Source organism: Chrysemys picta, chromosome 1 (assembly GCF_011386835.1).
Source record: "Chrysemys picta bellii isolate R12L10 chromosome 1, ASM1138683v2, whole genome shotgun sequence".
In the NCBI taxonomy this organism is placed as follows: Eukaryota; Metazoa; Chordata; order Testudines; family Emydidae; genus Chrysemys; species Chrysemys picta.
In genome coordinates, this window is record NC_088791.1 from 186,817,427 (window position 1) to 186,838,876 (window position 21,450).

The 21,450-nt window shown below is 43.8% G+C and overlaps 1 protein-coding gene across 2 annotated transcripts in view; it reads right to left on the bottom strand.

Annotated features, from left to right (window-relative positions):
* The window catches only part of CYYR1 (cysteine and tyrosine rich 1), a 78,231-nt gene extending 67,879 nt beyond the window's left edge, over positions 1–10,352 (bottom strand). The window contains exons 1-2 of one of the 2 annotated variants that reach the window (XM_005289301.5): positions 9,895–10,352; positions 5,896–5,998 (exon numbers count right to left, since the gene is read on the bottom strand). In XM_005289301.5, coding sequence (XP_005289358.1) covers positions 5,896–5,998; positions 9,895–9,961 — 170 coding nt within the window. In that variant the 5' untranslated portion in view covers positions 9,962–10,352. Of the gene's footprint in view, positions 1–5,895; positions 5,999–9,327; positions 9,531–9,894 lie in introns of those variants that run through there. The other variant, XM_065576564.1, reaches the window with a different exon arrangement.
* Positions 10,353–21,450: the final 11,098 nt, after the last annotated feature.

Genomic DNA, 21,450 nt, shown 5'->3' on the forward strand with positions numbered 1-21,450 from the left:
TCCTTGGGGGCAGTCATTTTGCTGTGAGAATATGTATGTATAAAAATAGTAAATGGAACAATGAATTCACACTACTGTGGCTCTTTTGGGGTAACATTGACTGCTAATTTAGCTCCTGAACCACTGATCTAGTATATTGCAATTTAGGAGAAACATTTAGGCTTTAAGGCTATTAACGGTTTTGACAGTGTACACAGAGACAGCCTCTGGAACATTATTGCTTACTATGGAATACTAACAAAAATAATCAAAGGCATATATGAGAACGCTAACTGCACAGACAGAGATGGTGATAACATCACATAAAGATCTGCTGAGACAACTGGAGTAAGGCAAAGGTGTATTATGCCCCACGGCTGTTTGCACTGGTCTTTGACGGCATCATGAGGAAAGTAACTGCAGAAGGCAACCGAGGTATTTTATGGACAAATGATAAAGTACAATTGAATGACTTTGTTTTTCCTGATGACACTGTCTTGCTCAGTTCAACGCCTCATTTAATGGAAGAAAAGACTCTGTTTTTGGTAGAAATAGCTAAACAAGTTGGTTTGTTTATCAACAAGGGAAAGACAAAATATATGGCTATCAATGTTCCAAAAATCAACCATGAAAGTAAATGGAGAAACACAAGAATAAATAAGTCACTTCATGTATCTAGGGAGTGAGATGTGCCATGATGGTGACACCATGCTAGATGCCAAGCAATGAATATCAAAATAGCAAGCGCTTTTCATAAATTTTAAAAGATTTGGAAAAGTAGAATGATCAGCACTGATACAAAAATACAAATTTTTAACACCAGCATCATGTTGGTCCTTGTTCATGGAGCAGTGTCCTGGAAACATGTAACAGCCATTGATCAGATGATCAATGTACTCCAAAATACATGCCTGTGGACAATTTTCAGAGTCCACTGGAAAAAGTTCATTATAGTACCAGAAATTCTAAGTAGAACACACCAACTTAAAGCATCATATGACAAGACGAAGACTATGGTCATATTTAGGGCACACTTTAAGGATGACACCTAACACTACTTCCACGTCAAGTGATAACATGGACACCCTCTGCAAAGTGAAAGATAGGGTGATCTAGAGAAAAGTTACATAGAACAGAGAAAGAAACTAAATCCATCAACATGACACTCAGAAGCCAGAACAGACCAACACAAGTCCAAAACTAATGGTAAAAACTGACTTATGCACCTGATGGTGTGGGAGAAGAAAGAAAGAGAGAAAAGAAAGGAAATGAAATTTAGGGAGAATATTTAGTCTTGGCCCTCAACAAGGCTCTAAATGAATAGGAACAGATGGAAATAGCCTGTTGTCTCTCAAGAATGCAGCTTTTGCAGATTAGATGGTTTGAGAAAGATTATTTGCATTAGAGTAGCACCCAATATATATCTGAAGGGCTTTCAGATGATTGAGGCCTGAGGAGTGGAAGGCTGAATTTGATACTCATTCTGTCATGAGAGCACATAAAACTACTTCTAGTCCATTGAATTGACCTTTCCCATGTATTTCTGGCATCTTTATACTAACTCCCAACACCCCACACAAAGGTCTTCAGACTCTACTCCCTTCACCTCATGATTCAAACCCCACTACGTCCACTCCCACAGGGGAATCCTCCTATTGGAAACCAGAATTAAACTCAGATGGAAAGTTTTATAAATCAGTCCTTTGGGCTTGCAATAGGGTGGCCCTTACGCTTCTGAAATGACACAAGCACAAAATGGTAATTGCCAGAAAATTGACATTTTATAATCAAATGTGCTTCTAGTCATGTGAACTACCTGAATATTAAAATTAAGCCTCTTTTAATCAGCGTATTTCAAGCAGATTGTAAAAAGTTTTACAAAACAGATGCAAATGTATCTCTTAGACCAGTGGTTCCCAAACTTGTGCAGGGAAAGCCTCTGGCGGGCCGGGCCGGTTTGTTTACCTGCTGCGTCCGTAGGTTTGGCCGATCGCGGCTCCCAGTGGCTGCGGTTCGCTGCTCCAGGCCAATGGGGGCTGCTGGAAGCGGCGCGGGCTGAGGGACGTACTGGCCGCCGCTTCCAGCAGCCCCCATTGGCCTAGAGCAGCGAACCGCAGCCACTGGGAGCTGCGATCGGCCAAACCTACGGACGCAGCAGGTAAACAAACCGGCCCAGCCCACCAGGGGGCTTACCCTGCATAAGCTGCAGAACAAGTTTGGGAACCACTGTCTTAGACAACTGTTGCTGAGCATTTTAGATTTATTATGAATTTTGAATTTCATTATTTTATATTGATTGTGAAGTACATAAACCCAGTCTCTGCCCATACTCCTAGTTTATCCAAGACATTCTGAATGTTCCTGCACTTTTCCTTCAGATCAACTGTCCACACAAAACCATGAATCAACTTAATGTACATTTCTTATTCCAGGTCATTGATATCTGAAATGAACAAAATCCCTGTTCATCACAACCCTTGTTGAACTCAGTCAGGCACCTTCCTTATTTACATACTGTTTTCAGTCAGAAGTACCCTTTGCTTGATATCACGTATTTTACTGCATATGCCATACTTTCTGCCACTACATATTCTTCTTTTTTCCAGTTCTGCAGCTTGGAGTATGCACAAAAATTTTATATTGAACATGCTGTCTGCCTTTTTTCCTTCCATTCTTTTTGTTCCTCTTCCTTCCTTCCTGCCACAAACCACAGCCCCCAGACTGTAACAAAAGTATTTTCCCCTTAAGTTCACGTAACACCTGTCAATTCAATAGTCATCAGACTGCTACTTTCTCACCATTTCTTTTGGATTTGTTCAGCCTCCTCTTTTGCAAATCTCAACTGACTATCTTTAATGAAATCACAGAGTTCTAAAGTTTTTATTTGCCCTGCCTTCCATTTGGTTTTTGGTATCACTGGAGTGATGGGTTGTATTTTTCAGTCCAAGCAGGACTCAAAATAATCAGTCTGAAAATGTTTACCAAAGGACTTCATAAACTTTGCAACAAAATGCATCCCTTAAACTGCCCCTACAAACAAAGGAGCCTGGACTGACAGCTATGCCGAGTTGGCTTTTAGGTTTGTAAAGCCTGCAGTGCCCCTTCTCACTAATTCTGAAGCCTTGAACATCGGTGACAATCTCAGCTTTCGTTTTCTTGACTACTTTTTAAGTACACATTTCCACCTCTTTCTTTTGTGAAAATATCCCTGAGAATATAAACTGATCACTAGGGTTGAACCTTTGCCAGTGACTTTCATAGATACCCAAGGAATTCATTACCCAGGACAGGTCTATGGGGACACAAACTCACACCCTCAAGTCCCTCGGTTTTTTGGAAGACCTAGGTCTGGTCAAATGACAGTCGCCAAAAAATTATTTGTCTTATTTCATACCATTTTGTAACTAAGTTATTCAATATTTTGCCCCATTATTCACCCATCTCTGGGAAGATGCCAGACCCACTGAGAGCTGTGGGTGCGACTGAGGCTGGGTGCTACTTAAGCTGCTAGTGATGGCATAGAATTTACTAATGCAATCTCCCCCAGACAGTACCTTGCAAATGAGACAGCTCCATTGTTAAGCACTCAACATGGCCTGTGGCTACAAAGAGGGGCAGCTCAATAAATTAAGAGACTGACTGGTGTAATGGACTGTAGAAACTTCACCATTCTAATCCTGGCTGTGACACTAACTAGTTCCCTGTCTGGGCTCAGTCAAGTCACTTAATCTTTCTAGCTTAAACTCCCCTTCTCTGTTGGCATTTATACTGGTCTCATCAGCACTGGTATCTTAGCATTTGTGAAAATTGGAATAACGTACATGCCTCCTTCACAGAAATGCTGTGACGATTAGTGTTTGCAATGTTCTATCAAGCGGTAAAATTCATCCAAATGCACACAAAACCCTCCACCGGCCCAGCAAGTCCCAGGTCTCAGACTTATTTAGATAACTGTCCATTGCAAAACTGTTTATTACATATATTGGAAACGATGCATAAACACCAAGGAAAGCAGGTTGTCTCTACTTCTCCTGCAGCTGAAGGTGCTGTGACCTGAAGACTTCCTCCTATCCCTGCCCTTTATATAAAATGGGTCAGTTTAACCTTGCGGGATGCTAAGGAATCATTTTGTTGACCCTCCCCAAATCCCTGTGCTGAGCACTGTTATCAGGAAGGACAGAATTGATTAGGTTTGTGGGGCAGTGGGAGATTAAATTGTTTTTCGGGCCTACCCAACGATGACAAGGTTGTCTCTGAGGTATCATAGCCCTTGCTAACATTCCCACCACTCTATGCAAGACATACATGCTGAGATAGGGATCTCAGAAACAACCACCCCTCTCTCTCTCTCTGTTAACAAATGAGGAAACATCCTTAGAATAAGTTTTCATTACATAGAAAAGAAAATTAAATTGGAGCATTTTATCCCCTGGGTGGAAGCAAGAACCTATTTTAATTCTCAGACAATACCAGGAAATCTTGAATACGTGCTCTCCTATTTCCAGGGGAATGCTAGATTCTGACACGCTATTGTTAGGTTATTTACTTTTGTCTAAAAAGTTTCTAATTTGGTGCAAAGGCATCAATATGTCTGCTCCTTCAAAGCATGACGAAGTATGCTGAATGGAACACTGATATACTCCCAATGTTCTAGGACCAAAACAGAAGAAATCTTTTTTTATTTTTTTATTTTTTAAAGCAGTGTTTTCCAAACTTGGGACGCTTGCTTAGGGAAAGACCCTGGCGGGCCGGGCTGGTTTGTTTACCTGCCGCGTCCGCAGGTTCGGCCGATCGCGGCTCCCAGTGGCCACGGTTCGCTGCTCCAGGCCAATGGGAGCTGCTGAAAGCGGCATGGGCCGAGGGACGTACTGACCGCTGCTTCCAGCAGCTCCCATTGCCCTGGAGCAGCGAACTGCGGCCAGTGAGAGCCACGATCGGCCGAACCTGCAGACCCGGCAGGTAAACAAACCGGCCTGGCCCGCCAGGGGCTTTCCCTAAACAAGCGGCGTCCCCAGTTTGGGAAACACTGTTTTAAAGGCATGATATACGTCTCTTTGCTACTCTTTTTGATCAAGAATATGTAACAAATAATTTATCACAGAATACCATTGTATGTTTTAATGTTTGCTTTGTTCTGATGCACATGTGGAACACTTACTGGCTATCACTACATTTAGACACTGAACCTACAATTAGACTTAGTGCACACCTTAGTGTGCACTTAGTACACCTACAAGAAACCTTACTGATTTCAAACAAGGCTGCACTTCGAGACAAAGATCTGCATTAGTGGATTTAATTACAGGATTGGGATCTGTTTCTATACATGCATGTTGAATGGAGAATTTAACCCTTGCATTTCTTTTGGTATGGGAATATCCTTGTTTCCCCTCCATCAGCAGCCATTGTTTTTACACATACCACAATGTGCAAGATCTTACAATGTGCAACACATACTAGAATATGAAAGGACCAGCAGACCCTAATCTGAAATATTTACAATGAATTCTAACTAAAGACAAAACACAATTTTTCAAAAGCACAAATGACATACGCTCAAAAAACAAAACAGGAAGATCAAATTTACAATAATCTAGTCCACGTATCTAATGCCTTTGTTCTGGCCTGTTCTCAGCTTGAACAAATCAGTGTAGCTCCAATGATCACAAAGAATTTATGTTAATTTACACAAGCTGATGATTTAGCCAAATCTATTGACATGAATACATACTTTAAAAGTATACAACACTTGGATTTCATGGGACCATTAAGGGGTTTTATTCTGGAAATATTTATGATGTTATTAGCAGGAAACAATCTTGAAATGTTTATTGTCAAACAGTTTTCAGTCATCTAACTTTACAGCAAGTCATGAATACGGGGCATCAATTTTCTCAAGAAAGTGACAATACTTACGAAAGGACATTCCCAATATAGGCATAATACGAGCAGCAGTAGGGGGTAGTCCCATCACAGCAGTAAGCTTTGCAGTCATTGTCACACTGTGCAAGACAATCTTCTGCAGAATAAAAATAACAATGCAGTCTCAATAGCAAAAAACTATGTAGCACAGCTTTAAAGAAGATGCATTTTTAGCAGCTTTTTGCATTGAATCAGTCACTGATAGGACTTCATTTGAGGTTTGATCTGACTCTGTAATCCGAACTCTAGCAGAATTCTAACTGGCTTGAAGAGAACATCTTCAGGTGTCACTGTATATCTGTATTTTGCAGTTTGGCTATATGGGCTCTCTCCCTCTGTTTTTTAAAAAAGAATTTCAAATTTCCAACAGTACAGATTATCTTTTTATATTTTAACAATAAATACAAAGAAATATCTAGGGACAGATTCTGGTTCACTGAGTTGTATGCTGGGACAAGCAGAGAGTGAGGCTGTGTGGGAGCTGATTATAGATCCTTGATTCCCGGTCTAATCCCCAGCCCTAGGTGTAAACTAGAGCAGCCTGGGGGCTGCTTTGAGCTGGGCCAACTGGCAATGGTCCTTAAGGCACCATCTGCTAGCTAAGAACAACTGAAGCACAGTGCACTTTGACTCTTCCCCCACTAACTCCATCTCCAATTCATCCTCTCTATTAGTGGCTGCAAGCAGGGTAGTGTAGAACACCTTTGTGCCAAGGGCACTCCTAGCTAGAAGGATACAACCACTTTTGCCCCCCACTCCTCCTCGTCTTTTAATGCGTCATTTTCTGAGAATGACAGAATAATCAAACTGTACAAAGAAATAAAATCAAAAGGTTAGCAAACAAAGAATAAATATCCATATATTGAAGAAAGAGTAAAGTTTTTCACTAGCAGTGGTTTTGTTGTTGTTTTTAAAGAAACAAACCACTTCCTCCTAAGTAAAAGCCCCAACTCAAAGTTCAGGTTCTCCTCTGAAAAAGTAGCTCGGTAAAACTGTTATTGCCGGGTTCCATGTTTATTGCATCTCACTGATTTCCAGTGCAATTTTGTAAGTTTACATATCAAGATGTTTTTCTAACTGTCATAAACCCAACCTGGGCTCTGACAGTCTGCTTGGCGTCTTTCCATCTTGTAGGTCATTAACCCCAGTAATAAAGATTCAACAAGCCAAATTAATTCCTTAGTTAAACAGATGCAGCCCCATTGAGGGCTTAATTGGGAGAAAATAGGTTTCCACAAGTGCAATTGAGGGTTTAATTTGGAGACTTTTGCCCCTTTGCAACTACAAATTAAGCCTTTGTTGACATTTCTGCATTAGTTTTCAGTGGGGCTTCTGGTGTCAGTAAGGTCAGGCCCCATATGCTTCAGAGCCTTGCTTCCTCATAATAATCAACATAGCAAAGGAAGTGGAAGAATCATGCAACGTTCATGCAATCACTGCCTCCTGGTTTTACTGGTGCTGGGTCACCTAGCTCATAAGGAGGGATTTAAAAACTTGCAGTGCTCATTTAGGGGGACTGAGTGAGCAAGCTAGTTCATTTTTGGTAGCATTAGAGAGACTTAAAACGGGCATGATTATCTTTTTGAGAGAATCCCAGAGAAATGTCCTGTACACATGCTTATCATTCAAAGAATGTAGATGATCAATTATTTGATCAAACAACACAAATGAAACAAATCATCAATTTAAATTATCAACAATAATGAAACTTCTCCAAAAGTGGCAAAAGTTATCAGCCAAGACACAAGATACTCTTATGTGAAACAACAGTGCTATGCTTAATTGTTAAGTGTACAAACCACAGAATCTTGGTAGCTTCTGACTGATTATTGTACTGTCAATTTTAAAGTTACTGAGTCAGGAATGCACTTATGCATGTGCTTAACTTTATCCATGTCCTTAAATCCCAAAGAGTGCTGTCCTGAATAGGGATTCTTTCCTGATTTGAGGCCTTTTCTAATGAGGGCAATATGAGGTAAATTAGTCCCCTTGGGCTAAATTCAGACCCACTGTAAGTGGAAGCTACTCCACTGTAATCAAGGGATTTGTATAGCCCTTTTTTTTATTTTTTATTTTTTTTTAAAGACTCCCACCATTGCAGCGCCTCCTCCCTGTATGGCAGTGGTGGGACATTCTGGCTGCTGCTTCCCGCAGCTCCCATTGGCCAGGAATGGCAAACCGCGGCCACCGGGTGCTGCGAGCGGCTGTGCAAATGTAAACAAAATGTCTGGCGGCCCACCAGCAGATTACCCTGACGGACCACAGGTTGCCCACCTCTGCTGTATGGTAATGGCAGACATGGGACCAGTTTTCTTGTTTTGTTTTTTAAAACCTACCATGTCATGTACACCTCCTCCTCTGTGTAAATTTACATGGCAGGGTGGTAAAAATGCTGTCACCTGTCTGCACTAGCACTGCCAATGTGCTTCCATTTGTGGTAGTGCAACTGTTGAAGGACTGCAAAAGAGACTCATACAGATACAACCATGGAGCTACAGATGCTTACACCCTGGTTTGAATTTGGACCAAACACAGACAGCAATATGCTGAGATTCCAGGTTTTATTTAATTGCAATTAATATTAAAAGTTTAAATGCACATACACTTCAGTCTACACTACAAATAGCTTATTGACTAATTATCTACTGTAATAAAATTAGAGAGAAGCATGATAAAGGGAATAATCACATTGTCCACTTAGGTAGGCAGAGCCTGGGTAATGGATATTAGAAGTGCTTAATTGAAACTCAAACTTTTAGTCCAGGGACTGACCTTGCTCCCATTAAAGTCAGTAGGAGCTTTACCATACATTTCAGTAAGAGCAGAACTAGGAAGAGAAAGTAAAATATTGATTTGCTCTGCTGGAGTGTGACTATCAGAAGTAGAGGCCCACTTCTACTGCCGATTTAAGTAGGTGCAGGATAGGGTCCTAAATTTTATTAAAGTTAATGTTTAAAATTAAATATACACAAGTTAAGAGGGAAGGTACTGTACATCTGGGGTCAGGCTTGATTTATGAGGGATTACAGGTATCGGTTGCAAGGGTGAAGAGATACATGCATAGATGGGGGTGTATGAGTTTTTCAAGTGACAGTGGATAAGTGGGCTCAGGCACACCAAATCAGTATCAGTGTAGCCAATGAGTATGTGGCTGGGGTGCATCCCTTGGCTCGGCAGGGAAGGAAGTGGGTTGTTTCCCTACAACATGAGAATGTTGCACAGTGGAGAATGTTTGGAGCTTCTTTTTATTAATTTGGTTTAGTTGAATTAGTTTTAAAGATAATTAAATGTGATTGTTATCAATTTAAAAATCAACACAGTAAAGACAAATGTAATTGTTCTCAGGGGCAGATGATAGAGCCAGGAGAAATGTGCCCCTACTTTATTTACTCTAATTACCGGCAATTTTAAACCAAATCCTAGCACCTGATGTGGAATACATAGGGTTTTCCGCCGCAGATAATCCGCTGAAAACTGCTCATCCTGGCGAGAAAGAAAAGCTTCCTGGATTCGGAGTCGCTTAGTAAACCTGGGGGTTAAGCGATTCCACAGTCGCTCCAGCACGTTTGCCAAGCCTCTTTCTTCTTCTGAACCGGGCTGGTCCGAGTCCCAGTCGGCGGGATGCCGGCCTGTGTGTGAGGCAGACAGCCCTGCTTACTGAAACCCCTCCGGGGACGGAGCCAGGTACTTGCCAACTTCCAAAAGGAGAATCCCGCTGAAGCGCCCCAGGCGCCGTGAACTGCCCCGTGGCCCTCCGCCTCGGCACCATGCTGTTCCGCGGGCTTTTGCCGGAGACCGACCAGCCTTAGCACGTGGGCGGCAGGGGGAGAGCAGAACAGCTGCTGAAGGATGTACGCTGTACAGCCCCGGCCTGCCCATGGGTCATCTCCGAACCGCGCTGCCCCGCTCATCCAGCCCGTCTCTGCCCCCGCCCCGGGCTCCCTGGCACCCCCTCTGCAAGCGGCACCTCCGCCCCGCGCCCTCCCCACTGACCTGCGAAGACAAAGAGCAGCACCAGCTTGGGAAGCCAGTCTCCTTGGCCGCGCCGCTGTGTGTCCATCCATGCAAGCGGGCTGCGGACAGACAGCGGGACTGCTCCTCCGCCGCTGCGGGGCAGGGATGGGAGTGGGGGCAGGGCACAGCGCCCGGCCCCGCGGGAAAGCAAAGGGCGCACCCGGGCGGCGGGGACTGAGCTGCCGCGTGCGCCCGCCCATCAGCTGGGCGCTGGCCTGCTCTGTGGAGCGCTGCTGCCGCTGCCCGGGACTCTCCCGCCCCCTTTGTCTCGCTGCTGCCTCTCGGGGCTCACGTTTCAGCTCGGTGGGTGGCACTGACGTGTGTACAGAGGCAGCGTGTCTGCCCCCGGCCCTTCCACCCCCGACGTGTTGCTGTGGGGGCCGTTCACACACACACGCGAGCCAGCGGTTTTAGGAGCCGAGCTTCGCAAAGCTCCCTGCGAAGTTACGGCACTGACACGATATACCAAGCAGCTGTAATTGCTGATGTGTGTGCGAGGGCAGCGGGGCGCCGCTGAGAGCACACAACAGGCCAGGCAGCGGAGCCAGTTGCATCCCCCTGGAGCATCCCTTTCTCTCACTAGGTGGGGGAAGACAGCTGGATGACTGTGAGCCTTTCCGCCTGTTCAGCTGGTGCCACGATAGCTTGGTGGGGTTCATATCGGGCGCTCTGAAAGCAGCAGTTATACATTAGCTGGAACACGCAGCACAACCCCAACGTAGCAGTGTGCTAGGCTGTGACTTGATAGAAATCACACGCCTGATATGACAACAGATGCACCTGTCCCTTGAAGGACGTCCAAGCACAGTTTATCCCCAGAACCTCACTACATATAGCAGAAGCTGTGTGCTTTGGGTCAATGGTGAGGACAATTTTTGAAACCTAACAAATTACTAAATGTAAATCCGGTAAATTACAGCACACACAACTGATTTCTGCCAGTGCCTATATCTTTTTGTTAATTTTTTTGTACCTGCTGAATGGAGCAAATATAAGAAAAATAGCCATCCATCCCTTTTACTCTATGCACACTCAAACAGCTGTACTTAATTGTTTAGAACATATAGGACGTGCCTGTTATCAGATATGTATTCCTGTGTCTGACCTATTATTTGTTGCTTACCTCTCTGCTCTGCCTTTACATCACACTAGCTTCAGAAAGCAGGAGTTGCCTGGAGGATTTTAGGAGTTGCCATTGGCATGTGCAAACACAAACCTCCATCCTGACTGACACTGTTGCTGTACATATGATAAACCAAAGCCAACTGTGGCATGTAATTACCTAATTTATGGTTAATTTTTTTACCATGTTTTAAGTGTTACTTTACCATTATAATCAAGTGTTAAGTAAAAGCATGGATTTGTCAAGAACAAATAGCTTTCTTTGACAGGGTAACAAGTCTTATGGATGGGGGAAGCTGTAGAGGTGGTATATCTTGACTTTAGTAAGGCTTTTGGTAGTGTCTCGCATAACCTCAAGCAAACTAGGGAAATACAGTCTAGATGGAGCTACTATAAGGTGGGTTCATAACTTGTTGGAAAACCATACCCACAGCATAGTTATCAGTGATTCACAGTCAAGGTGGAAGGACATATCAGGTGGTGCCCCACAGGGATCACTTCTGGGTCCAGTTCTGTTCAATATCTTCATCAATGATTTAGATAATGATATAGAGAGTACACTTACAAAGTTTTCAGCAGATACCAAGGTGGGAGGGGTTGCAAATGCTTTGGAGGAGAGGATTAAAATTCAAAATGATCTGGACAAATTGGAGAAATGGTCTTAAGTAAATAGGATGAAATTCAATAAGGACAAATGCAAAGTACTTCACATAGGAAGGAATAATCAGCTGTACACATACAAAATGGGAACTGCCTGCATAGGAAGGAGTAAAACAGAAAGGGATCTGGGGGTATAGTGGATCACAAACTAAATATGAGCAAACAGTGTAACACTGTTCCAAAAAGGCAAACATCATTCTGAGATGTATTAGCAAGAGTGTTGTAAGAAAGACACGAGAAGTAATTCTTCTATTCTACTCTGTGCGGAGGACGGTGGTTTGAGCATTGACATGCTAAACCCAGGGTTGTGAGTTCAATCCTTGATGGGGGGCTATTTAGGGATCTGGGGCAAAAATCTATTTGGAGATTAGTCCTCTTCTGAGCAGGGGGTTGGACTAGATGACCTCCTGAGGTCCCTTCCAACCCTGATATTCTATGATTTGGCCTTAACTGGACTATTGTTCAGGAAAAATATGGACAAATTGGAGAAAGTCCAGAGAAGAGCAACAAAAATGATTAAAGGTCTAGAAAACATGACCTGTGCAGGAAGATTTTAAAAAATGGGGTTGTTTAGTCTGGAGAAGAGAAGACTGAATGGGGGGACATGCTCAGGGCCGGTACTACCATTTAGGCAAACTGGCGGTTGCTTAGGGTGCCAAGATTTGGGGGTGCCAAAAAGCGGTGGCCCCCAATTTTTTTTTACAGTGTTCCTATGCCCCCTCCCCGAGTGCGCGGTCGCCGCTCCACTTCTCCCACCTCCCAGGCTTGCAGCGCCAATCAGCTGTTTGGCGCCGCAAGCCTGGGAGGGGAGGAGAATTAGAGAGGGGGCGGCATGCTCGGAGCAGAGGTGAGCTGGGGTGGGGAGCTGCCGCACAGCTCCACGGGCCGGTGGGGTGGGGAGCTGCCGCGGGGGTGCCTCGGGGGGGGGGGAGCTGCCGCAGGGCTCCCCACCCCACCTCACCTCTGCTATGCCCCCTCCCCGAGCATGCCGCCCCTGCTCCACTTCTCCCGCCTCCCAGGCTTGCGGCGCCAATCAGCTGTTTGGCACCGCAAGCCTGGGAGGGGAGGAGAATTAGAGCAGGGGCGGCGTGCTCGGGGAGGGGGCGTAGCAGAGGTGAGCTGGGGGGGGAGCTGCCGCGAGGGGGGCCTCAGGGCAGGGCGGGGAGCTGCCGCGAGGGGGGTGCCTCAGGGTGGGTGGGGGGGAGCTGCCGCAGGGCTGGGGGGGAGGTGCTGGAAGTTTCGCCTAGGGCACAAAGCTTCCTTGCACCGGCCCTGGATGTGCTAACAGTCTTCAAGTACATAAAAGGTTGTTACAAGGAGGAGGGAGAAAAATTGTTCTCTTTAACCTCTGAGGAAAGACGTTAAAGGGACCTCAAGAGGTCATCCAATGGGCTTAAATTGCAGCAAGGATGATTTAGGTTGGACATTAGGGGAAAAACTTGCTGTCAGGGTCACTACCTGCCTTGGGAGGCTGTGGAAATTTTTAAGAGCAGGTTAAACAAATACCTGTCAGAGATGGTCTAAATCAGGGGTTCTCAAACTTTTCTTTTTTTTTTTTGTGGACCACTTGAAAATTGCTGAGGGTTTTGATGGACCACTTAATGATCTTTCCAAATGTTGTTTGTACTATTGACTAACTATTGTAAAGCGCTTTGGATAAAAGTGCTATATAAAAAAACATAATGCTTTAATTTGTAGAACAAAAAATGATTAGACAACTCATATTTTAATATTAGTAGTCTTACCTTTCTAATATGATGGATGTGCCCTCTCTCCCCGGCCGCGGCAGCCCCTGAGCTGGGGCTGGGAAGGAGGGCCGTCTCTTCCCGGCAGCCACAGCCCTGGAGCTGGGGAAAGTCACCTCTTTCTCTGGCTGCCGCAGCCCTGCATGTCTTATATTCCCCCCCACCCCCTCTTCTCACCCCACTGCCCTCCCCACCAACCCTCTATTCTCCCTAAGGCCACCACCTCACCTTACATGTGCATCTTCTCCAGGGTCCGGGCATGTAATTAGTGGAGCCACGCAGGCAGGCGTGGCTCCACTAATTAGAGGGGTGGCCTTTCATTCTCTTGTGTGCAGCCGCCCAGGCACGCACCTTAGAGGGAACTATCCGTGGACCACCTGAATGGAGCTCATGGACCACTGTTTGAGAACCTCTGGTCTAAATAATACTTAGTCCTGCCATGAACACAAGGGACCTGATTGGATGACCTCTTGAGGTCCCTTCCAGTCCTACAATTCTATGATCATCTACCATAAAAGCCATAGTTTAAGTTTTGGTATCAGTCCTGCTCCCATTGATGTCAATAGAAGCAGGACCAGACCTTTGAGTGGTGAATGGCTTGAGCACATTCTACTGTAAGGGTTTGGACAATGGTTGTATTTGTACTTGCCTTTTTTTTTTTTAAATCAGACCTAATATTCAAATCTGATTTTTCTGGATCTACTGGAACTAGACTGCCTATTTTGCTTGCAGCCAGAGAATCAACATATGGAAAAGTGAATATAAAACAGACAATGTCCACTGTAAGATTTTTCCACTACATCTAAAACACTTTTCAAACATGATTACAGGCCTGTGTGCTTATTACACAGTTTGTGGCCATATATATATATTAAGAGAAACTAAAAAACTCTTGCATCTGAAGAAGTGAGGTTCTTACCCACGAAAGCTTATGCTCCCAGTACTTCTGTTAGTCTCAAAGGTGCCACAGGACCCTCTGTTGCTTTTTACAGATTCAGACTAACACGGCTACCCCTCTGATAAAAAACTATATTACCCGAGGAAAGTTATAGCATGGTTTTACCTATTGTAGATGATATTAAAAAAATAACTGTTGATATTGAATAAGAAAATTGTTCTACAATGAAGCTGGAAACAATATCTTCAAAGTATTTAAGTATGAATCCTACAACCATATATAAATATTGCAGTTAACCCTGTTCTAGAATTAATGGGGATAGGGCCCAGAGGCCAAAATATTTAGCCTGGGACCTTAAAAAAAACAACCACCACCACCCACCAGTCTGTCTTTGTAATGAGTTATATGCCAAGAAATGCACTTTGAAATATTAAAGAATGCACACAAAAATGAGAAAAATCCACAGGTGTTTTTGTTCATAAAAGGCCTGTTGTAGATGAATCTATTGGTGGCTGGGAGAGGGCTTTTGGGGAGGGGAGAGGGATGAAAGGACTTTTGGGGAATGTGTTACTTCCCCTCTGCAAAAAAAACACAAAACATTAACATCCCTAAGGCAAACAAACAAATAAAAACAACCCACACGCCAACAAAAACACTTTGCAAACCTGTGGCCTTGTCCACCCGTTCATTTATTAGCATGTGTTTTATTTGTGTTAGAAATTAACCATTAAAACAAGCCTCTTTTCTTTTATGTTCTTGATTACCCTGCAGCATCTCATTTGAGTTAAAGGCCAGAAACAGCTGAACAATGGTGATTTAAATTATAGTGATTTACAGACCAAGTGGGTGCAACTCCATCAAATTCAATAGGGTTGCACCTGTTTACTAGGTCTGAATTTGGCCCCCTGGCCAACATTTATGCCTCAATAATCTGATAGTTTATCTTTAATCCATTAAAGAAATAAATTAGATTAATCAACAGATACATTGCTTTCACATTTGCTATCACTGCTATCAGATTGATGAGATTCAGATCTCATACATAACTCTAGAAGTATGTGCAGATTCTCCAGTTTTTTATTTTTAAATTAATCTGCATCTACACCAATAATGTCAAAATACTTTCACAGGCATTTATTTTCTTCACAGGTTTTGTCTTTTGACTCCTTTCCTGGTTCCCCTTATTCTCATTGCTGCTTGTGCTAAATCACATTTCAGTATTTCCTAAAAAATTTGGATCAAATCCCCAACAGCTAGGGTAAATTTGCCAAACTTTACTGAATTCAATACTGATTTACACCAGTTGAGAATCTAGTGCTGTATTTCTCTAGTAGGTTTTTTTTTTTTTTTTTTTAAATGTGAGATAGAACAGCAGAATTTGCACTCTTAGGACCTCACAAAATTTCCCCTGTCCTGAAATATTTTTTCAATTCAGTACTTGAAAAAGGTGGTGGTGGTGGGGGGAGAGAGGTAGGCAGTGTTTTGCCATCAGGTACTGACCTCTCTGGATAAGGGAAAATGTGTTTTAAAATTGTTGTTGAAAACCATTCTTGAAAGAAATGATCTGGGGACTGATTCTGGCCCACAATCTCCCTCATCTTGTGGTGACATCTTTTGGAAAAATGTTTTCTACAGGAATTGAAATGAGAGGGGGTGTTTGACTTTACAGGGTGGGGAGCAGGTGAAAAAAGACTAAATCGGCAACACTGCTTTAACTAGTTGGCCACTCGGGGTGGGTTTGGTGAGGGAGTTCAGGGGGGTGTATCCAAATTCTGAGGATCATATTGCAGAGAACATCCTCTATCATTCTGTTGTTGGGCCAGGGACTTTGCCTCATCCCTATGGAATGAGCTGTGGGGTCTGCACCAAAATCTGGTAGATCCCCTGGTATCCATGGGAGATTAAATACATCTGCACCGAGGTCCTGTGCCTATGTACCAGTGTGGCCTCTGATGGCTCCCTGGTACCTGGCAGTGTGGCTCCAATGGGAGCTATGCCTGCCCCCGGACCCCCCCAACCAAGGAGACAGTGAGGAGGAACTATATAGAAGAGATAATACAGTCCTAGACTTTTCCATTATTGCAGTGCTGGCTTTTATTATCTATTCTCGGAGGATTCTGTATGGGATTGGAGAGTGGGGGGATGACGTGCACCCAAACTGGCTCCTACACAGCCAAACTACTCCTCAACTGTCTTAGTCTTCATCGCCTCTCCTTACCTTGACCCCAGACTTCTAGAGGGATCTTTGTGGTCCAGAGGAAGGTGGGTGGAGCCCTGGAGGCGTGTGAATCTTCCTTTTGTGCCAGGGGAGCTCTATGGGTGGAGGGTCTGGTTCAGATCAGTGTCAGGAGGGCGGAGGGAGATAACAGCAATTCAGGCTTCTGATCTCACTTACACTGGTATAAGTTAGGAGTAACTACAATGGTGTATAACCAGAGATGAATTAAGATTTATTGGAGCTCTGGGCACAAAGAACATTTGGGTCTCCCATACCTGGGGGCCCAGGGGCACGAGAACCGAGGAGGCCGGGGGGCCACGCCTGCCCACTTTTTAACACGGATGTAATAGCCTCAGGCATGCGCGGAGTGGTGGTGCATGGGTCTGGTTTCGGGGAGCGTTGGAGGAGCAGTGCTGCGTGTGGTTGCTACCTTGGGCACAAACCCCAGGCAACAGCCTGTCATCAGGAGCAGGAGGGACCCGGGGTGGGGGGCAGCCTGGCAATAACGGGACCTGGCAGGGGCAGCCTTGCAGCGGGAGCCAGCAGGCGTAGGCACTGAATGAGCTCGGGTGGAGTGTGGTGGCCGCTGAGGCTGGGCCAATAGCAGCAGGAACTCCTCGCTGCCGGTTACCTTCCCGGGACTCCCTGCTGCCTCCCAACCAGGGCAGGGCCTCCTCTCCCTGAAGAGCATGTCTTCAGGCCCTGAGGAGGAGGCGGGAGGCTGAACTGGAGCCCCCAGCCCTGGCTCCCACTGGTAGCCGCTCTCTCGGGCATTGCGACCTCCGCCCAGGACAGCTAGAGGGTCTGGGTCTCTTTGGGCGGCTCTTACCACGGCCCGGCTTCTGGCGTAGCCAGGGGGCAGGGCCTTGGGGGGGAAGAGGTGGAACACGGGGTAGGGGTACAGTTCTGGCACTGGTGGCCCCCCACTTCTACCCAGGTTCTGGCGCTCCTGCAAGGGTCCCCAGATTGGCCAGGACCCCTGGGCACAGGCCCTGTAGGTCAATGCATTAATCCACCACTGTGTATAACCTAAATAAGATGAGCATTAGGCTCATAGTTATGAAGATGCTTGTTAAATGTTTCCAGAAAGTTTTCCCCAATCACATACAGCATCTCCTGACAGCAAAATCATGTTACCTGAAATGGTTTTCAGTAAATGATCTTGAAAACCATTTCAGAATGGGGGAAATTCTGTAAAGTGGACAAGTCCCCTAGTGCTAGCCTTCAGGGATATTCTGAAGAGACAATCCCTCTCCCTGTGTTAATGTTCTGAAACTCACTGTAATCAGGCATCGCTCGCTGTAGCTGAATCAGCAGTTTAGAAATAGTAATTACCATAGGTAGAGTACAAAAGGCAGCATCCAGGACAATGAATGGAGAGGGAGGAGGAAAGGTTATAAGGACAGTCTCTGAAAGTGGTCAATATTGTAACAGATGATTCAACAGAACCTGTAAAACTCCCATAATGGATAATTATACAGTAACATTCCCCGAGCGGATGCTTCATCCTAAACTTAGGCAGTTAGTGGTTGGCTGGCTTATGCCCCGAAACATGAGGGTTGATGCCCCTTATATATATTTACTTAGTAGATAGTAGAAATACAGATATTACTGTTACAGAAAAGGATTAGAAAGTATCCTACTAAGTTCTTTTCTTCAATATCTATTGGCAGGGAGTCTATTGATAAATTATACTTTTTGCAATAAAGTATTTCCTTTTATGAGTTTTACATTTGGTGTCTCCCCATTCCCTGATCATGAAAGAGTAAATAGGAGCATCTGATTTGGAGTAGGATCCAAACACACACTAAGGGAGTCTTCCAATTGACTTCCATGTTAGCTTGATCAGGTGTAGAAGTTCTTATACATTCATTATACCAACTTTTACTCATCTCCTTTCTACTCTAGTCTCTCACGCTTCTAATCCGTTTCACTGCCATTATTTGGGTATTGTCTATTTCTGCTATATCTTTTTTGACATAGGGTGAATACTGAACATAATATATAAGATGGATATGGCATTATAATGTTTTCGGTATTGTTCTGTATCCTTTTCTTAAAGCAACAATGTTTTGTCATGGCTACTCAACTCCAATTATAAGGATCTTAGGCTCCAAAGGGCTAGTTTTATACAGTTATCAAAATATTAATTGTTATGATACAGGAAATAGGTGTTTAGTTTCTTCCATCAAAAAAGTTCTCTGTGTCTACACTGGAAGCTCTCAATTTTTACTACTTTATTCCACAAACCTTCTTGCTGCCTCCTTCAAGGTCTCTCAGGCTGAGAAAGACTGGAAGGGGAATGAGGTTTGTCAGTGCAATTCCATAAATCACCCTAGAAGAGTGCTGCTGAATGATGCTCAGCACTCCTTTTCAACATTAGCTACTGAAGTCCGTGGCTATAACTCCATCACAAGACAGGAGTAATTTACCTTTCATATCCCTGACATTGTCATGTAACTGGACCCAGGAAACACAGACCACAGTCTATTACCAGATCTCCTGAGAATAACACCTTTGTTACATCCCTAGTTGCTGCTGAATGTTAACAGTTTATAAAGCTCACAAGACAGTGTTATGTAACAAATATAATGTTCGTATGAGTCCCAGATGTGCCTTGTGCTCTTTTGTTGAACCTAACTGGTTGAGCGGTTGCATTTCTGTAATTTATGGAAAACCTAGAGAAATCCTCAGACAGCTTAATGTGCACAAAAGCTCAAAGCAGCAAAGGAGGAGGGGTGTTTTTCTTATTGTCTGCTCATCAGACATATTTTGCTGTTCATACCAAGCATTTACCTATCGGTAGACTAGACAATAGAATTCCTCTGGCATTATTTCTAATAAGAGTGAAGTGTTCCTCAAAAGACTATATCCTTTCTGTTAAAGCACCAAATGTTGATTTATAAATCTATGCCAAAACAATGCATCTGGCAAAAGGATGAATTCCATTCAGCCTTGATAATCACTATTTAAAAATACAGGCATTCATGTTTTTTATTGCTTTCCTTAATGAAACATTTATTTAATAAACCCAAACTAATTAGAAGTGCTTAGTGAAGCTTAGCAAACAGTAACAACATCTGGGGCTAATTTACTAGCCACAGGGATCTTGGACATAGGCATTAACATTGCTATAATTTCCCTTACAACATCCCCCCCCCCCCCCCCAAAAAAAACCTTCATAATTCAAAATTAAGGTTGATAATTTGGGCATGAAATAGTTAAGGTTCCTCATCGATTTAACTCTTTCCCTTAACATGTACACTGTGACTAGGGATGGCTAAATTGGCTGTACTACAATAAGGAACATCACATATTGATCCAGACTTTTTAACTAACAGACAGACAAACAAACCCAAACACTCTAGCTCTGAAGCCATGGGCCCAATATCAAGTAGGCATAAATGTGACTTAAAGCCACTTTTGCTCTCTCTATGCTGAACTAGAGAGAAAGAGAGCTAGTCCCAAGGGTTTGGCCCTGCATTTCTAGAATCTTTGTAGAGAAAGTGTAATACTGGGTTTTATTGTGATACGGTAGGAAGTGTGTTTCATGGAAGACCAGCTATCTCCTTTTCCTACAAAGATTATAACATATTGTATATTTGTAAACAATTAACTTTGTTTGAAGTGTCAACCTCCATTATGTTTAAAGAAACAAAAGAAAAACTTGGAGACATGCCAGAAGGTGAATGTTAAGGAGCTGTTCACAAGCAGAAGATGAATACCCACTTGAGGACAGCCAACTGTTATTTCAACATTCTGCTCAATCTAAAATGTTCTTTTTAGTTTCAGATGCATCATTCTGAGCAGTGCATCCACAATGCAATGTTGAGTCAGAGAGTTAAAAACATATTTTGGGGACAGACAAAAGTTTCAGTTGGCCAAAAAATGTCAGGAAGGGAAATGATTCATGAAGATATACAGGGCAGCTGTCTGGTATGACACTATGGTTTTCTCCCACAAAGTATTGTTTATATTTTCCAGTGCATTAAGTCCTATTTTAACAGTTTTGGTTACTTAGCTCTCAATGATACTGGTATAATGAAGGAGTCTGTATTTTGGCACCATGTTACAGTGATTCTACTGGAATTTATTTTCTTTATGAATTGTACAGTGAAGACAGCCAAAAGTCACTTTTCCTGCTTAATCCAGCAAGGAAAGTGTACAACCTGAAGAATGCTGCAGCAGTGTCTGACCATAATTGAAACTAATTAGTGTTTAGCAATTACAGCATTCAATGATTTATCAAAAACAAAAACAAACAAACAAAAAAAATGCCGTGATCGCGATCTGCGGCAGCAATTCGGCGGGAGGTCCTTCGCTCCCAGGCGGAGTGAGGGACCGTCCGCCGAATTGCCGCCGAATACCTGGATGTGCCGCCCCTCTCTAGAGCGGCCGCCCCAAGCACCTGCTTGACAAGCTGGTGCCTGGAGCCGGCCCTGTTTACATTTGCTCGGCCGCTCACAGCTCACAGTGGCCGCAGTTCACCCTTCCCAGCCAATGGAGCGGATATCTTGAAAATCTAGCTCCAGTGAAAATCTTTGCCCTACTTCGGTGTCCAGCTTATTTGTACACCACAAATGGTAAGTACTAGAAATTTTTCCTTTTTCTGTCTTCACTGTCAATGTTGTCATATAATTGATCTAAACTTGTGAGAGCTGGCCAAATGTTGCTTGCAATTACATGAATATAAATCCATAGTAATTCCAGTTAAATCAATAGTTACTCTGATTTAGGTAGCAGAAACTGAGTAGAATTTGGCCTGCTGTCTGTAAAAGTCACAACACAGAATGAACATATCTTTATTAGTTTCCTTTGTTGTGTCTAGTGTTCCTGTCTGGTCAAACTATTAACCTTCTGTACCACACTAATAAGCTCCTTCTTGTCATACA